The sequence below is a fragment of the Falco cherrug genome, chromosome 4 (genome assembly GCF_023634085.1).
Source record: "Falco cherrug isolate bFalChe1 chromosome 4, bFalChe1.pri, whole genome shotgun sequence".
Taxonomy (NCBI): Eukaryota; Metazoa; Chordata; class Aves; order Falconiformes; family Falconidae; genus Falco; species Falco cherrug.
Genome location: NC_073700.1, coordinates 1,960,953 through 1,979,689, shown reverse-complemented (window position 1 = coordinate 1,979,689; position 18,737 = coordinate 1,960,953). Strand labels below are relative to the sequence as shown.

Here is an 18,737-nt window from a genome sequence, read left to right as displayed (position 1 = left end):
TCCCTGTAAATCTCTGAACAGAGAATCAGTCAGCAACAAACACAGCAAACAGGATGGGGAGGGGGGGGAAGAGTGAATGTGTGTATTCTTCGGCCTAGCAGACAACACAGCCGTTACTGCTGGGAGCGTAACAGCAAGGTAGGAAAAGTGAGCAGAGCTTCCTACCCATCAAACCAACTTTGCTGGTTACATTAGCTGTCACTAGAAAATACAAGAATGTCTGTGTTCTCCACAACCAAGGGTAGTAGGGGGTCCCCCGTCTCCCCCCACCGTTTTATGTGTTTACAATAACTCTATAAACTGTCTAGGACACTTAAAACATTAGTGCTGGAGCAAGTACAGGCACCTATTGTTCAATATATTGCTATATGATTGTATCTGAGAAATTAAGGGGAGGTGCAAGATGGTGTAATAATAATTTCAAACCCAGGAGTTAGAACCGTCACCAAAGGAGGTATCAATGAGCTTCTGTAACTGCACTGCTGGCAGCTACTTTTAAGAAAATAACTGGAGGGTGGGCCACAGCCTTCCTGGTTAAAAATGAGTATCACACCAATGATTGCTTAGCAACCTTAGAACAGCAGATGATTATAAAAAAGCTAATTCATTTGGAATAAGGCACAGGAGGTTATGCCTAGAACTATGCATTTGCATGAAGATTTAGTCAAGAAACACTTTTAGCAGGGAAAAATAAGTCCATCTATATATTCCAAAGTAGTTCTTATCAAAAAGCTGTCCATAATTGCAAAAGCATTATTCTGACAGTTGAGGGTCCAGGGCTCTGTGAAGGTTACTGTGCGCATTACAGCATTTATTAAGTGGTATACATCACAACCCTGATGCTTATCTCTCAGGCTTTTAACTCTCTAAATCACCTTAATTTACACTGCAGGATACTACTCTATTAAATTGCATTGTAATTTCATGACTTTGCACTGCCACTCCTCCACCTGCACACACACCCATACACTAAAAATCCCCACCTTAATTCTCAACAAAGAAAACCCCTAAACACAAACATCTGAGCGTTTACTCAGATGATCAGCACCTCAAGCCCACAAGACTGCCAGTTCATTACAAACATGTCAGTACTTCAGTATTTAGTATGAAGGTGCCTCATTGATAAACCCCCATCACTTCCTGCAAACTGGTTGCAAATTCTCATATTAGAGCAGGTGAATTTGCAGTTAAAAAGAACAAAGCAGAAGCAACTAAGATGACATTTCAACACTGTTTGTCTTAGTCTGTCTGTACAGTTTTCCTATGGGACCTGAAAAAAATACATCCAAGAACTTTTCACAAATTTTATGTTGTGTTGCCAAACCCAACCAGCCTCAGCGATGAGGTGCCTTAGTTGGAGACTGTTATTGCCTGCTTCTAGTTTTGTCCTTGCAGATATATAGCTGCCAGCCAAAAAAATAGTAAAACACGCCATTAACAGCACAGAGACAGAAATCCACTTCTTTGTTCTTCTCCCCTCCTCTTCCACTCCCCCCAAAGCAAGAAAGCATTCCCTGTTTTCTGCTTTCTTCAACAGTTGTGACTAAATTCATAATCCTGTGGTTCATGCCAAAAACCTTCAACTATGAATTCCCTGTAGGCCACCACATCCTGACCACGACTAGCAATCTTGTTGCATCTCTCTATAGACAGAGACAGAGCCTTTCCTACCAATCTGTCCAGACTGAGTGTCTTACAACCCAACTACTCTAAGGCTTTTTTTCCTCTGGCCTTAACAAATATAATTCAGCTCACTCCCATATCCATACAGAAATTTTAAGATGATCACTCTCCTAGCTCATCACCTTGGTCACAATTTTCCCCTTGTCTCCCTCGACTTTCTCCTCTTCTCTGTTCAAACAGAAGCCACCAGGCCTCCACCTCCTGAGCATTCTACCACCTACCAATCCACACTTCACATCAGCTGCAGTCTCTGACCTGACAAAAAAGACATTTTCATTTGGAATCTTAACACTTTATAAAGAACACTTGAAAAAAAATAATAATAAAAAATTCTAGTACTATGCTCTTAACACTCCAGAACTTACCACCTGGTTGTTCACTTAGGCCTATGGTATAGCACTGTCATACTAGCAGAGAGATACATGTGTATTCTCTTCAAAATATCCTCATTTTTTCCAAAGACTTAGGAAAAGGTAACTAAAAGCCTAACAGTTTTAGAATGAGAACCCTTCTAAAGAACCACCTGAGACAGCTTTACCTTTTAGCAAGAAAACCCCACCATCTCACATCTTAATTCCTTCTTTCTTTCACCAAGCAAAAATGCTCATTGGGATATCACAGAACACTAGCTGCTACCAACGCACCAGCTTATGAACAGGCACGAGCACTGGGGGAAAGGTATAAGCATAGACCCACAGAGTCATTTAGGCTGGAAAAAATCTTTAAGATTGAGCCCAACCATAAACCTAACACCACCAAGTCCACCACTAAATCATGTCCCTAAGCACCATGTGTGTATGTCCTTTAAATACCTCCAGGGATGGCGATTCAACCTCTTCCCTGGGCAGCCTGTTCCCCATGCCTGACTGAGGCAAGCATTTTGATATTCCACCCACAAACAGAAGAGACAGATTTGGGTACCGTGAAGGCTTACATTAGCTCTTATGCTGATGTTAAAAACAAAAAGCAATCTGCTGCAGAGTGTGGTATGAAAGTCTCCATTTGCACATCGCCTACAGCACGCACCACAAGCGTGTGGGCTCCAAATGAAGCACAGCGGGTGTGTGTCTACAACCACAGCCACCATCAGCATCAGCTTGGACTTCTGCTGTTATTTTTCCAGGGCCAATCTTCTGAATTGTTTCACTAATTCAACTGTTCAGCTTACTAAGGAAAAAAGGCCAACTTGTGTATTACAAATGCATTCTTTAATGGCATTAGAGAGCTTCATTGGATGCATATGAGATCAGACTTATCTGTCATGTCTCCCACACATGCTTCAAAGGAGAGCAGCACTAAAAAACTGCAGTAAGGATATGACACACACTAATCCACTGTGACATCCCAATCTCAAATAGCTAAACCCTGAAACCTAAAATTGATCACTCCTCCTATATTTTTACTGGAATTGTAACCACCAGGAATAAATTTTTGTATCCACATAAAAACCTCAAGCCATTTTTAATTCTGTCGAACTTTTACAATTCAATAGCTCCCCTGCACAGTGTAAGAATGATTACATGTTGTCAAAATTTTTTGTTTGCATTTTTTGGCACCTAAATTACAAAAAATGCCCTTTTATCTTTTTAAGGTGTAACAGGGAGAAAATCAGTTTCTGACCATGCCTTTTGCATACATTTTATATTTCTTTATCATGTTCTTTTATTTATCGATTTTCTAAAAACAAACAAATCAGCAAAAAAAACTGCACAATTTTTTTTCAGATAGAAAGAAAGAATAAGAAAGAGAGAAAGCTAAGTCTTTATTTCTCTTTTTGTAGGCATAATGAACAATGCTGCAGAAAGACTAATACATGTGATCACTAGTATTACAACTTTTCAAGCTATTTTTCTCCATTCCTTCTTCATTCTAACACTGTACTAACCTCCTCCAGTCCCCAAAGCACAGCTACTGCAGAGTAAGCAGGTTTTCTCCCAGATAAACAAAACCTATCACACTCCTTCAAAGTGAAACAGGTATTATTTAAATATAATAAAGGAGATAACATTCCATTTAATATTTCCTAAATCAGCATTTGTCAAATTAACAGTATCCACATGCTATACGCAACAGTAAAGAAAACCAAGTAAATGAAGAAACACAGGGTTCACTGCCTACAGCAGATCCAACGCTGCCTGAAGCACAGCAAGCCCAAAATAGCAACCTGCAAATGAGATCAACGCGTCCCTCCACTGCTGGGCTTCGTGCTACTCAACAACATTTAGCTGTATACTAACACTGAAAAGCACCAGGACTAATAAGCTGTGATACACAACTGTAGAGAGCACAAGGTTAAAGATCAACACAAACAGATGGCCTATTTTGGGAAAAATAAATACAAAAATAGGTCACTATATATGTAAAAGGCCACTTTAACCAGGTTTATCAGGTTGCCCTGATGCTGACCTATGTGAAGTACTGCTTTGAGGACCCATTACAAACATCATGCATAGCACTAACTAGGTAAGTTGCAGCTATATTCTGAAAAGTATTCTGTATGCCACGAGGAGTCCATGTCCCGCTAAGCAAGACTTAGGTGGTCCCTCTCTAATTGCCAAACTTGCAAATGTAACTTCTGTTTTGAGAACCTAGATGGTTTTTTGCACCACATGTAGGGGGTTGCAAAGCAAAGACACCTTTTGCTAGATTCGTGGATCTTATTCTCATTTAGTATCATGCCCCAAATGTTTCCTTACTCAATCCTCCTGGCTTTGAGAGTATGTATAAACCTCGCCCTCAACTTCACAAATGTGCAAAAGCCCACCTCTTACTTCATTGTTTCAGTGGGTTGGTTTGTTGGGGGAGTAGAGGAGGCGGCGGAGGGAGGTGCCAACTGTGCTCCAGAGGAATTTAGTTTAATACCTCAAGTTACTGGATGGAAGAGTTCTACTGGTACATAGTCAAATGCACTAATCTAGAAAACACAAAAATTCCTCTTAAAAACCTGTCAGTTTTCACAGCCAACCTCGAACTTCAAAAATAGAATAAACACTTAAAAATGCCAAAACTAAAACTGTATGTATGTATGCATATATGTATGAGAACATTACTCAGAAAATCTGAGATCAGAGAACAATTTTCATCAATGATTGAAAACCATTTATCCAGAGAGGAATAAACTAAGCAGATTAAGTTTACAGTTAGGAAATTTGATTTTTGTAAACTATAAAGTATTCACAACATAATGTTTGACTTGTTTTCTCCCTACTCATAAAAACCCAAAATTCAATTTAATCTAGGGGGCAAAAATTACTAGCCTACACATTGGTCTGAAATCCTCAAAACACTGGCTTCCATTTCAACTGACTCAATTGCTGCTGTTTCTAGTAGATAACTCATGTTCTATGGTAGTTCAGCTACTGACATTCTTCCTTACCAGGCCAAAGATCTACCCTCTTACCCAACGATATTTTCCACAAGAGCCAAGACGACTGCTCGCTAACATGCTGTCTTTCTGAAACATTTTTGTCACCAGGCTTTAGAATACCTTGAATTTTACTGTAAAAAAGAAATCATACACTTATCTATACAACATTCAAGGATCATCCAGATCTAACAGCATGGCAATAGATGCGAGGCAATATCATCACATAAAAAGCAGCAGAAAATTACCATCCTCTGGTTTGGTCAATGCCTTCAGCAATGAAGTCAGCAGGGAAAGCATCTTCGAGTTCTTTCTTGTTTTCAAATGGATAATGGACTTGTGCATAAGGCATGCTTCCACTCTCAAACCAGCAATCAAAAACTTCAGGGACTCGGTGCAGTAAGCCCTTGCCACAACGTGAAGGGATAGTTAAGTGATCAATACTATGGGAAAAGAAAGATAGACAAATTCTAAACAAAAAGAAGATTCAGCCCAAAACGTTAACTTTAAGCTAGACATTAGGTATGACAGGAGCTTTGGGTTTAATTTTAATGATTCTTCACAAAAGTCAGCATTTCCTTTGATAATTTTTACGATTTATAACTATTTTAGAAATATATTTTTTTTGCATTAACAGCTTCCAAGACAGCAGAAAGGAAAACCTATACAAGTTAACTACAAAACTTCCTACCACTTTTCTATTTTCCCTAAATCTGTTTCCTGGGGTTAAGGCAAAGAAAACCAGTATTTTTATGTCTGTTCAACTATTTTTAATAACTAGTTCACAGCCTCTGTGACTGACCTTTCTCGATGGAGATCCGTGACTTTCACTCCAGACAGCTCTTCCAATTCTGCCATTGAACCAATACAAACTACCTGTAAGAGACAATCAAGAAATTTAGTCAATTATTTGCACACAGTAGCTTTTTTGGTTTTTAGCATTAAACAGGAGACTCGTAGGTCAGTCAGTATCTTCTAAAATAGCTGATATAACTGAAAAGCTAACAAAAATTTTGTACAAAAAGCAGTAAGTTATGTGAGACCACTGCCCTGATTTAATACAATCCGTATCAGAATATATCAGAGGAGACTCTGAAGAACAAGCATGTCGTCAGGTATCAAAAAAGGTGGTGTTATGTTGTTTGAAAAAGAAAAAACAAAACCTTAACAACCCACAACAAAATCGCTGCTGAAAATTCAGTGATCCTGACTTTTGCACAAATAGGAGTTTCAGAACCCAGGTTCCTCTTCTGTAGTTAAGGTAAGCAGCTAAATTGCTCGTAACCGAGTGTAAGTGTTCCATCCCAGGTACACTAAACTGTTTGTATGAATGGCATCGTATTTGAAATGAAAAAAGGCATCACAGCTAACAAAGGGGCTATTAAGAAAGGTACAGATTTTCTTGGTTTTGTGTCAACACACTTATCAAAGAAAAGCAAAAAGCTTCCGGAACAGACTTGCATCAACGTCATGAAATGTTGATGAAAAATTATTCTGAAAAACTGTATGTAGGAGAGAAAGAGAAAAGCAATGCTTTCTTTGCTTTACATTGTAATCAAGTTTAACCCTCCCAGAGCCCAGTGCCCTCTCTCAACTGGCAGGATTCACAAGCTACCAGCTGCAGTACAGCTCTGGATTTTGGAGATCCAGTCCCACATGCTATCAGTCCACTTCAGAATTGCCATGGAGAAAACTGTTTTTTCACAGATCTGACAGGGAAGGAGTCAAATGTATCAACATAAAGAAGCTGTAAGTAGGCTAGATGTTTTTCACATAACAGAACTTCTGAAGTTGCTCTTAGGACACAGTAAGTCAGAGTACTGCCCAATTTCTATAGTTAGTCTTAAAGATATGCATATGTATACACACAGAAATTGTGACTAACAAAAAGGTTTTTGGTGTATTTAATTCCAAAAAACTGTCATGAATTACACTGAAAATAGAAAGTTAGTCTGATCTGGGTTTTAAGCCATGATTTTCCTAGCCTAATTCAACTGCAGATGTGCATTACTAATCACTATCTTTTCTTCTTAAAGTACTTTTGAAATCTAATTTTTTCATTACTTACCTGTCTTATGTTTTCTATAGGAAGCAAAGCGTTACAATTATTACAATACTCCAGTACAACAGCCTGCAGTTTGCATAGCAAACCACACCAGGGGATTGATCCCAGTTAAAAATGGGCCTTTACCAGCAAACTATTTTTAACCCAGATCTGTTCCTCATTCACAGTGTGGCCCCATAAGCAATCGTACAAGCTCAAGCAAGCAGCAGCAGGTGCTTAGTTCAGCACTGCTGGCAGAAGAGAAGGTTTTAATAGCAGCAAGGGTAAAAAATACCCTTGGATACACTGATTACTTCATCTCCACTAACCTTAATATTTGAACATACTTTCACTCTATGCTCTGGGTTAAAAGCTGCCCATTAATTGTTGCTTTCTGAACCAAGCATTTCAATACTTAAGCAAAACTGAATATTGGATGCATCTGCAGAACTGCACGCAGCAGAACATGGTCACAGAAGAAATAACCCCAAATCCACATGAAAAATCCAGCCACCACCAGAGGAAGGCAGATATCACCACCCTGAACACGAGTGACTGTCCAAGTCAGAAGGATGAGAGCTACTCTGTCCCAAGTGTAAGTCATTAGATACTTGGAAGGAAAGAGAACAATACAGATAATAGATGCTAATCAAATCTAACCCAGTCGTTTCTGCAAGGAGCAAACTGGTTTATGCTCTCAAATTTAAGGTGTTGCTTTGGATATTTCTTCAACAGCAGTGTCTACTTTAGTAGCCTGGCCCCTCTCCCTACCAGTTCCTCCTCCATTTTATTTTTCATCCACATCAACTACAAAACCAGCTACATCAACATTTAATAGCAGACAGAAGAGACTGAAATAACTAGGCTGTGACTGGGGGCTGTTCAACCCTGCTTGAGCATCACAGACACCTCATGTGAAATCAGAGGTCAAGGTTAAATACTTCTAACGAAATGAACATTAGCATTATATATCGAGGATTATCCATGTAGATAGGAAGAATAAAGCCATCCGGCAGCATTCATGGACATTAATGTTGCTGTGACACAGTTCTGCAGTCCCTATTAAATAAAAATATTTGCTTTTACTGGTTTGTCATTTCAGCTCTGTTAAGTACCTATAATTGAAGAATAAGGAGTATTCATACAAAGACACAAGTCTACGTAGCTCATGAGTATAACAGCAAGACATTCTGGGTTCTTCAGAAAGCATCTTCAGCATAGTAATCAGTCATAGAAATGACTGCTAAGGTCAGCTAGAAGTGACACTCTTAATGCAGCCCCCAAGCAGCCCAGAACAGAGCTAACGACGCCCCCTCACCCTTCAGGAGAGCACAGCCCGAGTCCTCTCATTCCAAATCTGTTATGCAAGACAAAGTGCACCAGAACTAGTGGAGGGTTAACAGTTTATGTGAGCGACAAGCAATGAAACAATCAGAGAATTTCTGTAACATGACTGAATATTTAATATTATAATTTGTATGCAAGTCCTATAAAATTAGCCTATGTCTGCTTTATCAACTTGGGTGCTATATTAAAAAATTTTATTATCTAATCCAAATGAGATGTGTTCCTCCACTGAGGAAATAACTGAGATTTGAGAGCTTAAAATGATAAACTGTCAGCAAGAATGTGGTAATAAATACAATTTTCAAAATGTAACTTCTATTATGCATTTCTACCTGATAATTATGCTAAAATAAAACTAAATAAAAGCTAAAATAAAACTGTGGGAAACCAGATACTGATTTGTAATAAAATTCACTTTAATACCAATTAATTCACCTTACTGTATATTAAATAAGAAAGTGTTACTACTTCTCCAGGATTTAATATGCACAGCATAATTGCATGTGACAAAGTGTTCTTTTGAGAGCAAGACATGAAGAGAAGGCTCTGCAATTTCACGCAGCACTATGGTGCAGTAAAGCTGAAGTCAGGAAATTCCAAGTGAATGTTACTTCTATATTAGAGTAGATGTCACTTAGGCCTTAAGTCCTGCATCAGTTCCAGTGGTATTTAGTTTTCAAGCTATATCCCAAATGCGTAAAAAAAGAGCGAATGTTAAAAAAAACCCTGGCTTGAAATCTAGCATGGTCTAGAAGCCGAACTTGACTACTGAAGCGTGACATTCAGACTCTAGAGTAAACAGAAACGTATAACAGCTACGGATAAAAATAATAGATCTGGGTATTTCTATCATTATTCAGAAAACAGAGCCCTGAGGAATATTTGCTGCTAATTTCAAAGGAAAGGTCATTCTTCCAAGCTAGACATCATACTGTTATTAAAAACAAACAAATCAAACCTAAAAAATGAAAACAATCTGTACACACAGGAATACAGACATGGGGAGACTGGACAGAAAATGAAATATTATTTGAGGCAGGGAGTGGGAGTAATGCAACCTTTACACAATCTTTTTCAGCTGTAGAATGAAGTCTTGAAATACTTTAGCATAAACTGAAAGCCTTTGCTTTATCTAAAAAAACCTAACAAGGGACTTAACACATTTATTTGAAATTTTTAGGTATAAACTGTCAGTCTTCAAACTAAACTACCTGTTATATGAGAGACAGAAGCACTTGGTTTGCAGTAATTTACAAACACTTTCATGGCATAAATAGAATTTAAATGTCAAGGCTTTCTTAGATACTTAAATCGTAATTGCAAGAAGAATCTCCTCCACACACCCAATATATCCCTGCCTATCAGCAAGATTTCCAGTGAAGAGGAAATTAAAAAAGCTTTATGGTGCACATCTAAGCAACAGTGCAGTTTAAGGCAATAAAATATTTTCCTAGCACACATTTTCCTAGTTGAGGTCTTCCATGTCTAAAACAAAAAGTAAAGCTTTTTCAAATCAAGGGAAATAAAAATAAAGGCTTGGGATGCTGCCATCAACTATTTACCTTCCATGGCCATCCCAACATTTATTACCATTTCCTATTTCCAGCATGAGGAAGACTTATCATACCTGTCTAATGGAACTAACCCACATACCAAAAAACCCAAGCAAACAAAAAGACCCAAAACACCAAAACAAAACACCAAAAACCCCAAAACATTTTATCTTCAGAAACAGTTTTAAAACTTGCTGGTTTTACACTTCAAAAAAACAGTCACCAAAACTGCGTAAAGTATTCCCATGTGCAGTTAGCTTTACGCTATCAACTGCAGGGTACCTTCCAACTTCAAAAAAAACCTCACTTCCAGCATTCCCATTATAAACTTTCATCATTCCACTAGATTCACATTTCTACAGCCTGTTACATTCACATTTGTAGCACTACGCATTTTCCCTGTTCTGCTGTAGAGGACTTGCTTTTATGCCTTCAACAATTCATTTGGCTTGAAGCAACAGACCATCAGAACTTCAAAAGCAGGCTGAAAGGACTGAGTAAAAAAATATCTTCCTTGCCATTTTCTCAGTGCATTTGTTATTTCCATTAGATTTACCATCACTGCAAATTCTTCCAGAAAAGATAAGATAAATTCTAATATAAAAACTAAGAAAATTTGCTTGCACTTTACAAGCAAAAGCAAAGAAAACTTGTAGGTACACAAATGCATGTACACAAATGCATATACAATCACCTATTATAGATATACATATACTTTTAAGACATACTAATAGAACTTAAGACTGCAAAAGCCAAAAGATATAGCAGTATCAAAATAAAAACCCAACATATATAGACAGGCTTTTCTTCCAACTGGAAACTTTTGTTTTCTTACCTCTTCAAAATCGTCACTGACCCACAAAGGGATGGGTGTTCCCCAGTACCGATTTCTCGATATAGCCCAATCTCGTGCGTCTTTAAGCCAGTTTCCAAAACGCTTCTCCCTCACAAAATCTGGAACCCTGTTCCGAACACAAGAAAAAGCATTCCTTAATCAATACACTCCACTTAAAATATAACCGTCCTTACTAGCTTTCTTTTATTTCATCCACCAAAAAAAGTTGATTTAAGCATCCTGCACCAGTTGGAACACAATCACATTACAGCACTGGCTACCACAAGGCCTACAGACTTGCTGACAAAGACGTAACGCCATTTTGTCTGCCTTTCTCTGACTGTCAGGTAAGCTATAGAAGTGAAAAATGCCATGCTTATTTTACTCTAAAATAATTTAGTAAAAACTTGTGCAACCTACAATAGATTCATGAAGGATGAAACAATGGCCAAAAATCCTCGGGACAGTCCAACGTTGGAAGATCATGACCAAGGGTGCATAAAAACACTACTACTTGGTTTTGCATACAGAAAAAAAAACAACCCACCAGTTACTGATTTTGGTGCTGAATGAAACTATAAAGTTTCAAAAGCCTGGCATAGTAGCATCAAAAGGCGCCTTGCATTATGCACGGCAATCCACATAACTGTACATTATTTTTAGACTTTGAGAATAAAAAAACCACTCAGGTTCATACATCCTACAAAAAAAAAAAAAACTTTTTAATGCTATTTATCATCCCCACTTTTAATTCTCCGACTAAAAATCGAAACGTCCACCCATCCCAAAACACAAAAGCACACCAATACTTGCTAAAACCTCATTTTGAGCACTAATGGGCTCTAAGGGATGTTATAGACAAATTTTCGTCCTATGAAAGTGTCTTGGAGCTGAAAGGTTAACAGCAGAACCTGATGCCTAGCCAGTTTCCTGGATATGCTAAATGGCCTGATTGTTTGATTAAGAACCAACTATTTGCTCTTACGATGTAAACAAATAATTACCTGTTTATACAATTATTATATAGCAGATGAGAAAAAGCAATGGGTTTTGAGGTCAACAATATATTCCATGGTTAAAGGAGCATTTAAGACGACCAACCTCGAAACTCACAGGAAGAATAACCTCAAGACAGTATCACAGAGGCTGTGAATGAACAGCTAACAATACAAGCAACTATAGAACTGAGTTACTGAGCGACCCATGGCAAGTTTTTCTAGGTTTGTAATTCTAGTGTAACTAGAAGGGCCCTTCCCAATGTTTGAGCTGGATTTAGAGACCCAGAGTTTCTAAAAGAGGAGCAACCAAACTACAGAACACATATGGTCTCTTCTACCTTTTCTTTCTGAAGCTCTTAGTCCTGTGTCAATTTTTTTTTTTTTTTTGAAGAAGAATGATTCTTAGAAACAGATCAGCCCCAGGAGTAACATAAATGAAAGAATCTTTTAGAGGAAAAAGTAAAAGAATGGATTCACGTGACACACCAAGGTAAGACTTGGCCCAGCAACGGGACATCTATAAAATTCATGAGCATCCTTTAAAAATGTACTGATAACAATAAAAGCTACTGCCTTTTAGAAGTTTTGCCCATGACAATGGCATGTGGAGATCTGAAGGCTTCTTGATGCCAAGGTTGTCTCAGGTGGATAAAACTTCCTGGTAAAAGACTCACTAAGCGGCAGCACACAATTCCACAGCTTCACTAGTTATTTCTAGATTTACTTCCAGCTGCAAAGTTACCTTCTGTAATATTCCTTAAACAAAAATGTAATATAAAAGAAAAATCAAAGAAACTCAGTGGCTAATGTTTCACATGACATCTGTATCCCTGCTTTGAAATTTAGAGATGCTCATAGGCTTTTGCCATTTGTTTTAGAGTGGTAGTCATTACTATTAACTTTTTGTGGTGACCTTAAGAGACCCTCTCTCCAAACACAAGTGGAAAATGTACTAAGAGCATTAGCATTTGCCTAACAATCCACTAATGTGGAAAACTTCTCTTTACATCACTCCTAAACTAGTTTCCATTTTTCAGAAGTTGTTAGACACTGATTAGCTAAAATTATTAGTCCCACTTAACATAGCTAGAGGCTGAAACAATCCCCCAATGACATTAAAATGCTAAGAGTTTCAACTCTGCCTCCTCAAAACATGCATGAAAAATTAATTTTATCCCCAAAATGGACATTAACCACAAAAATGTATGTGGCATGATCATTCTCTGTCTCTCTGAGCTATGAAAGCATATAATTTACCTCTTCTGGTAAAACTGTCTGACCCTGCTGCCAGTTTTTAGTGGAACATAAAACACAAACCACTTCATCTACTATGAACCACATTTGCAACAATGACTTATGGCTCTTTAGAGGTACAATCCAGAAATAACACTGACACAGCCATCAAACAGAGCAAAAAGAGCCCGTATGTCAAAAACATTGAGCTCATCACTCAAAGCGGTACTTAAACAACGGGTCCTTACCACCGCAGAGATGCAGCCCACCGGTGCTCCCCACACCCCCGGCAGCAGATACAGCCTCCACTGGGGAACGAGCTAGAGGCAGCATGTGCAGCAGAAACAGCCTTGCCAGTCACACAGTTCAAGACTGGAGCCAGTGTCTTTTATTTAGTCTCACCAGATTTAGCTACAGATATCTCAGTCTGACACTTCTGACTTACCTACATACCATAAGGAAAAAAAAACAACCAAAAAGTCAGAGGCACCTTCTATTTAAATGTTTCACTGGGCAGGAAAGACAGAACGGAATATTCTCAACAATGACGTTACTAACACCCGATCATTATGTTACACCAACTCCAGGTTAGTGTTTCTATAGGTCTTTTTCCCATTTCTTTTTAATTCTCTTCTCAGATATTTTCTTGGTGTACTGTTAAATTTTAATAAAGATAACATCCTGATACACATATATGTTACTAATTAAGGAAGCATTTTTTACTCTTCCATTTACACAAAGCAGGGATTTCTTAAATTTGCAGATTGTTTTGTTTTACACAACTAAGGAGTGTGAGAGCAGCCAGAGGAATGCTGCCCTCCAGTGAATTCTGCTCCATTTTCTCCTGTGCAGTCACTGAAGATACTTGGCCTCACCCCGAGACTACACTACACGTTTAATCTATCAGCCCCAGAGTCTTCCTCATAATTCCCAGTTAGCTTTTCCCATCTGTATTCCCAAGTACAATGCAAATAGAATTGTGACTTTGATAAGACTGTGATAAAACCATGAATCACTACCAATACTGGTCCCCAGCTTTCAGGAAATTTGGGGTTTTGTTAAACATCACTTGACTAAATCCAAAAGCTGACAGTCCCCTAAAGTTAATAGCTGCACAATTCACCAGACACTGACCTCTGCATGAAAACTGTCCTCACAGCATGGGTATTTAGAAGCTTGAAAAAGAATTACAAAAAAAAAAACCCCACACACCACCAAAATTCAAAACCGAAAACAAGGCCACCCACATAAATATTCCTATTTTACAACACAGAGACATCAAAAAAAACCCTTTCCAATATACCAACTTACATGCTTTCCATGTTTGATCAGGTATCTATCATAAACTCCCTTCAGCTTGAAAGCACAATCTGTGTTATGCTGGTGACCGCTGAATTTGCAGTTGGTTATGATGAGCAAGGTGATTAGTGCTACAGCCTGTTTAGAGCAACCCACTGCTAATGGCACCAAACAGATGCAGATCTCCAAAAAGGTCAAGCTCCAGCACCGAACAGTTCCACAAGGTTGCAAATGAAATCGAAGTAGCAATTCCTCTCCCAACGCATCCTGCTGCAGCTCCTAAAACTGTGCTGTTAACAACAGGGGGGGGTATTTCCCAACTGGCCTACAACTTGTGTTGATTTTCACTTTCAAATTTCTCTGCAAAATCACACAGATAGGACTTCATACTTCTTAAATATTTAGCAAGGTTAAGAAGGCTGCTGTCTCAGCAGGTCGTGAAGCTCTTGATTCATGCATGTAGAATAGCGTGGGATACTAGCTGCTTCTACTTTCTTGGCACCCAGGCTAGTGCACTAAAACTGCAGGATGCAGACATTTCAGGAGTTGAAAAGTTCAGGGAACTGAACTTCATATCACAAAGGGATAAATATTGATTTGTCAAATCATAAATTAGGAAGAATTTGACTGAAAGTACATCAGCTTCAACTTGTTTGAATGCTAATTTATATCGTACTCTCCCCATAACAAAACTCTACTGTAACAGGTCAGAGGTGATGAAAATTAGTTATTGCTCCGATTTTGTATGTCCATTTTTGACCATTTGTTCCTATTTTTGAAGCAGATTCGGGGTTTTGCTAAATCCATGCATTACTAAGTCAGCTGCACAGTGAACTCCCACATCCTTTCTTGGTAGCTGCTCATTTTCTTTGTGTCTAAAATAAAAATTCCATTTGACAAGCAAATAAAAAAACCCACGAAGAGTAAAAGAAAATCCAGTCCTTTAACATTTATTAGTTTATCACAACACAAACAGTCATCTTTGCTTTCAAAGTCTACGTACTACTGAGCATCCAAGTCACACAAGCAAAGTGGGGATAGATTTGCAAATAGCAAATTAGTGACCATCTTCAATCCCAGAGCATGAATGGGTGCACTAACAGCAAGTTACCATGGCTGCTGATCCAGTGCCTTCTCATCACCAATTAATACCAAAGGAACAGCACCAATTAAAATCAGTATATTTGCTTTCTGACTCTTGTCTCCAGAAAAGAGATGTGCAGGATGTAAAAAAATTACATAATCCAGAAGGAACCTTATTAAAAGGATCAAGACATCTGTTCCTTTTCTGTTCCTTTGAAGCATCTCTCTTGTGCTCATAACACAATTGCAAATACTGAATTTGACTTATTATTCCATTCCAAAGCTCAGATGTGCTCTGCATGACTCTGAGTTGGCTCACCTTGCCCTAGTCGCAGGATACAGGAGCTCTGTCTCCAAGCGGTACTGTCCCTCTTTTCTGTAAACATGAATATCACTGCTGAAATAAACAACTGTCAAACACTGCCACAGCAGAAGCCTCATATGTTTTATCATAAAACTTACCATTAAAAGCTGTTTAAGATGTTACACAAAGATACACTAATCCTTTCTCACTTAATTATTCTTCTCATCAGCTGATTTTATTCATTACATTCTTTGAAAAAACACAGCAACTTTAAGTACTGGATAATATTTACTTCACAATTACTGACTGAAGAAAGCTCTCAGCTTATGGATTATTTGAAAAACAGTCCCTAAGAATTAAGACTGTAAAGTTGACAAATAAAACGCTACCTTGAAGAGTGTGAATTATGAAATCTTATACCAGATGAGCACATTGCATCCGACATGTTTGGTTCTGAGAAGATGGCCCCAGATCTATCCTTTCATTTGTCAGGCTGGTAAGATTTTAAGCAACACCTGAAATCAGTAGTCACTTGTATGACTGAAAAGGAGAAAGTTATTCTTCCAGAAGACAGAGGAGTTGTAACAGCAAAACCCAAGCTAATCAAGCAGTTACTCTGTGTCATTAAACCAAATATGTATGGAATTACTTAAATTCATAGCAAAACAGCTGGGTTTTTTTGGTTTAGGCATAGAGTTCACTTTTTAAACATTAACCAACCCTTAGAAGACAGTCTTAAATTCCATTATGTTAATTTACTCTAATAACAAGCCTCCTTCAACATGCCCTCAAATTGATTTTTAATGGTTTTTAATTCAAGGAGATAAAATAAGCAACTATTCATGCCCTTTTGACACTTTAATTAGTGCCAATCTGTATCATGGACCTAATTACACATTGGGGGAGGCGGGAGGGAAGAAACAGGAAGAGAGAGGAAAGGTCAGTGTTTGCAAAGCACGCAAAATTTCCACTGCAGCAGACTCCTTCTCCTCCTCAATTCACAAAAGCTGATTAGAATGGTGCACAACCACATACCCCACGAGTTCAGATTGTCTCCACAGTGCAAGAGAATTTTCTGCTTATACGCAGCTTGTATTTGCTAAATGAATAGCACTTTCAATCATTTTGATACAGCAATGTTTTTCTTCACTCCTTTATCCTGGTTCCCATAGCAACAAACACTTCAGCGTGAGACTGCAATGCTGCTGCAGACTGCATCACAACCCTGCCGTCAGCAGTGCACAGCTGCTTGACAAGTCAAGATTAATTGAAGCCATAACCTCCAATTTTGTGATACACATCAAAAAAATCCTGATACATTTTACTTGTATGACCCAGGCATCATGCTAATTGCTATTCAAATTCTTAATCTTATCAACAATAGCAAAAATCCCTGCATCCTGCAGCCAGTGAGAAATGAAACTTTCTTTCTGCATAGTTTCCTTTGGAATATTCTGACGTATTCCGTTACAAAGTACTTCCATACTGCATTACCACTTAGGTTTCATTTCAATTTATATATATAAATATGTTTGCATTCCTATAACCGTGACAGACATTCACCATACTGCACGTGCAGCTAGATTTACCAGCTGCCTGAGAACATGGTACTATAACTCTTAGTGAACTGACATTTGGAGTCTCTAGTAAGCGATTACTTGAACCAAACAACAAGCTTTTTATGGCCATTCACTGGGACAGAAAAGATACCTGCTGTATTCGTGATACAACCAGCAATCTCTGCTCAAGAGGCTTTGAGAGGAAATTGCAAATACAGGACACGGCAGAACTCAAGCCATCAAAATCAACTGGAACAAGCCTCAAAATTCACTTCTAATCCTCAACTATGTCTGATAACAGCCAGTAATCAAATTTTCTGAGTTATGTTGCTCTGAATTAGACAAGCACAAGGCTAACCCTGCAGAAATGTTTTTCACCTCCTACTGTAGGCAATGGCATTACCTTGAATCTTTCCTTGGGAAACGTTGCCATCTAGTGACTACCCACTGCTGTACCCATCACAGGCACTACTAGAGAGAAGACCCAATCCATATTCACGTTTCCCCAGTAAGAAGAGTTATGGTGTCACAGTCATATTAAAAAAAAAAACCACACAAAACAAGCAAACTACTGTTCAGATAACATGCATTTATTAACGTTAGTAAACCAGGGAATACTCTATGAGACATCCTAAAAAAAGAAAAGCAGGAAAGTGACTCTGTAATTGATTTTCCTCTATTATCCTACAATTCTGGTATATCTTAAAATTCTGTTGCCTGCTACAGACTCTGATTTCTCATCTGCACAAAAACTACAAGTTTAGTAGAACAAACGTTAGCTTTCCATCACAGATGGGCCCTACACTGCATCTCCTGTATACCTAACCAGCCTTTGGGTTTATGATACCGGACAGGCATCATTTGTGATCAAATCACACCTCCCAACAGGTGGGAGAGTCTGCTGTTCAGAAAAGGCTGTGGCTGCTCTAAGATCAGAAAGACCAAGATCAAAAGCTTCTCAAAAGATCAATGTGTATTTGACGCGTATGAAAACACTTGGTCTTAGAGTGCTCATATAAGGAACAACAGGAAATGTGTGCAAAATTCACACTTTGTAAACCCCGAAATTAACTTTTAGCAAAACGGCCTTTGGATGTTCTGTGTGCCATTTTCAATAAGGACATATACATAAAGCTCTTATTATAATGCCTCAATTTTCCAATGCCAAGACGACAAAAGAACAAAAGACTTGGCTTCTTTGAAGCCCCTCACTGTCTTCTGTCACTGCTTTCCTTCCTTCCACTGAAGCTCGCTCATCCACTATGCTAAGTGCTGTAACATCTTACATAAACAATGTCAGAACTGCACAATAGTCTCTAAACCTAGAAACTTGTCAACAGTTACAGGTAAATCTTTCCAGAGTTACTGAAGTAGAACTGAAAGTGAGGGCAGTTTTTAAAAAATAAAAATAATTTGGAAAAAAAAAAAAAACAGA

At 38.3% G+C, this 18,737-nt stretch overlaps 1 protein-coding gene across 2 annotated transcripts in view; it reads right to left on the bottom strand.

Moving 5' to 3' along the window:
- The window catches only part of IARS1 (isoleucyl-tRNA synthetase 1), a 112,413-nt gene that overhangs the window by 45,165 nt on the left and 48,511 nt on the right, over positions 1–18,737 (bottom strand). For both annotated transcript variants that reach the window (XM_055710372.1, XM_005444421.4), the window contains exons 15-17: positions 10,827–10,953; positions 5,850–5,923; positions 5,296–5,490 (exon numbers count right to left, since the gene is read on the bottom strand). In XM_055710372.1, the coding sequence (XP_055566347.1) occupies positions 5,296–5,490; positions 5,850–5,923; positions 10,827–10,953 (396 nt within the window). The remainder of the gene's footprint in view (positions 1–5,295; positions 5,491–5,849; positions 5,924–10,826; positions 10,954–18,737) is intronic.